At 66.8% G+C, this 4,049-nt stretch overlaps 1 protein-coding gene across 6 annotated transcripts in view; it reads right to left on the bottom strand.

Moving 5' to 3' along the window:
* DNM2 (dynamin 2) overlaps positions 1 to 306 on the bottom strand; it is a 33,579-nt gene extending 33,273 nt beyond the window's left edge. For all 6 annotated transcript variants that reach the window (XM_010571192.1, XM_010571193.1, XM_010571195.1 and 3 more), the window contains exon 1: positions 13 to 306. In XM_010571192.1, coding sequence (XP_010569494.1) covers positions 13 to 173 — 161 coding nt within the window. In that variant the 5' untranslated portion in view covers positions 174 to 306. The remainder of the gene's footprint in view (positions 1 to 12) is intronic.
* Between the last annotated feature and the right edge of the window lie 3,743 nt (positions 307 to 4,049).

Here is a 4,049-nt window from a genome sequence, read left to right as displayed (position 1 = left end):
CCCGCGACTCACCGGCCCACGAAGTTCTCCAGCACCGAGCTCTTGCCCGCGCTCTGCCCGCCCACCACGGCGATCTGCGGCAGGTCGAGGTGGCAGCTCTGCCCGATGGAGCTGAACGCGTCCTGCAGCTTGTTCACCAGCGGGATCAGCTCCTCCATGCCCCGGTTCCCCATGGCGGCGCGGGGAGGGGAGGAGGGGACGGGACCACGCTCCCGCTCTCCCGGCGGCGGCTCCTCCTCACAGGGCCCGCGGCGGCGGCGGCGACCAAACTTCCCCTCCGAGTCTCCTCATCCGGCACTGGCGACACCCCCGGGGCGCCGCTCCGCCGGGCCCGCCCCGTTCCCTTCAGGCCGCGCGGCCATTGGCCGGCTCGGCCGCCCATCAGAGGAACTAGCCGAGCGGAGCGGAGCAGCGGGCTGTCAGTCGGCAGGGAGGGTGGGAGAGGGGAAGCCACGCCCCTTCTCTACCGCTCCATTGGCCGCCCACCGCGCCGCTCATCCCTAGCAGCCAATGGGAGGTGGAGCTGGCCTGTCAGCTGAGGCGGTGCCGCTGTAGCTCCCGGCCCCCGACAGGGCTCCTGCCATTTCATTGGCAGAGACGACTGCCGCTCCGGAAAGCTAGCGAATCACCACCCGAAGGAGACCGACGAGTTCATTCGCCTCTCCCCACCCGCCCTCCCTTTCATTGGACAGCGCACCCGCCACTCCCCCAGATCGACCAACCCAGCCGAAGAAGCGACTCGGAGGGAAGCCGGGCGGGGAGGGGGGGAAAAAACCCCTCTCGCGATTCGCCTAGCCGGATGCCGATCAACAATCCCTGCCAACCGATTGGCTGCTTTGGTCTTTCCCCCGCCCTTCCCGGGCACAGCCCAGTGACCGTAGAACCCAGTGTAGACGCGCACGCTGCCGGCAGCAGCCCTCGAGGCGAGGCCCCGGGACCGGACCCACCCCCCCCCCCTCGCCCCCCGGGGGACCCCCCAGCACCAAAAGCCCGGCCACGGCAGTCGCCTTGAAGGAGGGGGGGTGTCTTTATTTCACACCCTCGCCCCGCACGGAGCGGGGAGGGGGCTCCCCTCACCGCCCCACGCCTCCCCAGCCGCTCTCCGGTGCCGGCGGGCTGCCCCGGCGTCGCGGCGAGACCGGGGTCTGCATACCAGTCACCAACCGGCTGAGTCCCGCCGGGAACCGGCCAGCGCAGAGAACGTCCGAGCTGCTCCTGGAAAAGACGGGGAGGGTGTCAGGGGCAGGGGGCACGGGCAGCCATCGCCGGGACCCCGTCGCCGGGAGGTGCCGTCGGCATCACCTACCTGAGCTCGGCGGGGGTCTGGGGGCCGGGGGGCAGCGGGAAGGTGGGCAGGGAACGGCGCTGGCGGCAGAGGTAGCCAGAGGGCAGGTCCTGGGGTAGGTCAGAGTCCGGGCGTTCCAGCGGCAGAGCCATCTCTGGGGCAGGGAGAGGTGGCGGAGTCGGGGGGGAGGCACCGTCAGCCCCTGGCCAGCCCCCCAGACTCCCGCCGGGGCTCCTCTCGCGATTCAGGGAGTGGAGAATCCTGCGGCACCCCAAAAAACACCCGGCGGCAGCGCCACGCCATGCTCCCAGGGCAGCGGTGCCTGGATTTCGGGGTGACAGGGACCTTCCAAATCCAGGCAGGGTGAGAGCTGACCCCCGCAACCCCAGAGCCTGAACTGGGGGACTGCCCCCAACCTTTCCCAGGGGGAAACCCTCCCTCCTGGCATCCCTACCGCTCCGGATCCGGCTCAGCTCTGGTCCCAGCAGCTTCCCGTCCATGCTCAGTAGGATGTATTTCTCCATCCGGAGCTCTGGGCTCAGCCGATCCACCATCCGCCGGTTCGGTCGTTCCTGCACCTCCGGCTGCCGTGGGGCCAGGGGCTCGGTCCGGCCGGGATGCACCACATCCATCTTCCAGCTGGGAAAGGGAAGGAGAAGATGCGGATTGTCACAGCTCCGGTCACTGCAGCACCGGCGTGGCCAGCACCGACCCTCCCGTCCAGCCCCAGGGCTCACGGCACCACCGGAATGTCCCGGGGTCACCGGGGGGGGACACGACACACCAACCCCACTCCTGGGTCCCCGTGGGTGACTGAGCACCAAAACTCAGTTGCAGCCACCTCCCGGGTGGGACGGCATTTCCCAAACCTGTCCCTGTTCCAATTTTGGACCAGCTGGGAAGAGACGCGGCCGGTTTCAGACACAGCCGAACTGTGACCAGGATGCTGGTCCCCAGCCCCCCACTTTCCCGCAACAGGGAGGGGGGGAGCCGAGTACCAGCAGCAGCACGTCCCCAAAACGGGGAGGGAGGGGGGGTCTGTCCCCACTACACCCCCCCAGGCACAACCGCAGCAGGTCGGGGGGGAAGATTTGTGTCCCCTGGGTTATTTGAACCCGACGGCATTACCGTAACCTGAACTCAACCGTTTGGCTCCGAAACGACAGAGCTGCCCTGCGGGAGCTGCTGGCGGGGAGAGGGATGGCAAGGAAGGGAGGGAGCCAGGGTCCCGCGGTGGCACGGAGCCACCGGCGTGGTTTTGCCGGTCCCCAGCGATGCGGAGGGAGGAGTGGGGTGGGAGGCTGCAGAGAGGCCAGCGGCTGTTTCCCTTCCTCTTCCCCTCTCTGGGAAAGGGTAATTAAATCCCTTGCTGCGCTCAGCGAGTCGATTACCAGATTCCCAACGAGATTTCCGAGATAAAAACCCTGCAGTTTCAGGAGGGAGAGCGGGGGTGGGGGGGGGGCTGGGATCAGCTGCCGGCAGGCCAGGCTGCTCCAGGCTCTGCTGACCCAGGCGCAGGTGACACAGCTCTGGGGGGGATTCATCCAGAAGCCACAGCTCCATCGGAGCCCAGGCTGCAGCGTGCCTCTGCTTCCCTGAGCATCCGTCCCTCATCTGGCTCGTTAACGCTATAATGAGATCGCCAGGGATCCCAGGACAGCCCCACGGCACACAGCAGCCATGGTGATGGCAGGGCAGCGGTACAGGCAGGGCTGCCCGCAACATCCAGCGGGCTGCAGCCCAGTGTGGTGTTATGGCCAAGCCCCCCGCCCCCGCCTGGGGGGCTGTTTCTGCACCTCAGCCTCTTGTCTGAGCCCTCCTCATCACAGAGGACAGCGCCGGGGCTTTCTGGATTGTTCCTGCAGGCCGTTTTAATTTGGTTTTAGATAATTTCTAACAGGATGCTCCTGGTGTGCCAAACCAGCTCGGGGCAGGCCCCTGGTCCCTTCCCCTCCCCAGCTCCCCCTTACCAGTTCAGGTCCCCCATCCCAGCAGATGGTCTGACTGGGAAGGCAGAGCCCCCCCCCCCCGCAAAGAGTGCAGTCATAAACTCTCTGCCGAGCTCCCCTATAGAGAACCGTATATCCGTTTTGGGAACTGATAGCTCTTCCCAGGGGAGGTTACCTCCTTTAGACGGGCGGGTTCCCACGCACCGAGCCGGCACGCTCGCCTCCCTTGCGCCAGGAGCAGATTATGGCAGAGTCTGGAAAAACAGAAACAGTCAATTATATCAAAACAGGGAATATTTCCCCAGCTCAGGCTTCCCATGCGAGGCCCGAGCTGCTGCTCCTACCCGTGCCGGACCCTCCACCGACCTGACGTGGGGTGCCTGGACCCCGCTGGGCCTCAACACTGTCCAGGACCTGCCCTAGGGGGAAAATGGGGTGCTAAGGGGTAAAGGGAGGGGGGGGTCTCCCCATGCTCAGACCTGCTCGGGGCTTTGATGGTCCCGATGAGGAGGCACCCCGGGCTGAAATCCTGGGTGCAGCTGGCACAGAGGATCCCGAGGAGACGGACGGAGCTGTTGTGTGAGGGGAAACTGAGGCAGGGAGGCGGAGGAGGGGGCTTTGCCTGGGGGGGCTTACGGACCAGGGGAGGGGGCTCTGCTCGAGGACAAGGGGACAGAGGAGGGGGCTTCCCCTGGGGGGCTTAGGAACCAGGGGAGGGGACTCTCCCCGGGACGAGGGAGGCAGAGGAGGGGGCTCTCCCTGGGGGACATAGGGACCCGGGGAGGGGGCCCTCCCAAGGGACAGGAGCGCAGAGG

Source organism: Haliaeetus leucocephalus, unplaced genomic scaffold, assembly GCF_000737465.1.
Source record: "Haliaeetus leucocephalus isolate CR32 unplaced genomic scaffold, Haliaeetus_leucocephalus-4.0 Scaffold310, whole genome shotgun sequence".
NCBI lineage: Eukaryota > Metazoa > Chordata > Aves > Accipitriformes > Accipitridae > Haliaeetus > Haliaeetus leucocephalus.
This window is presented reverse-complemented; position numbering and strand designations above follow the sequence as displayed.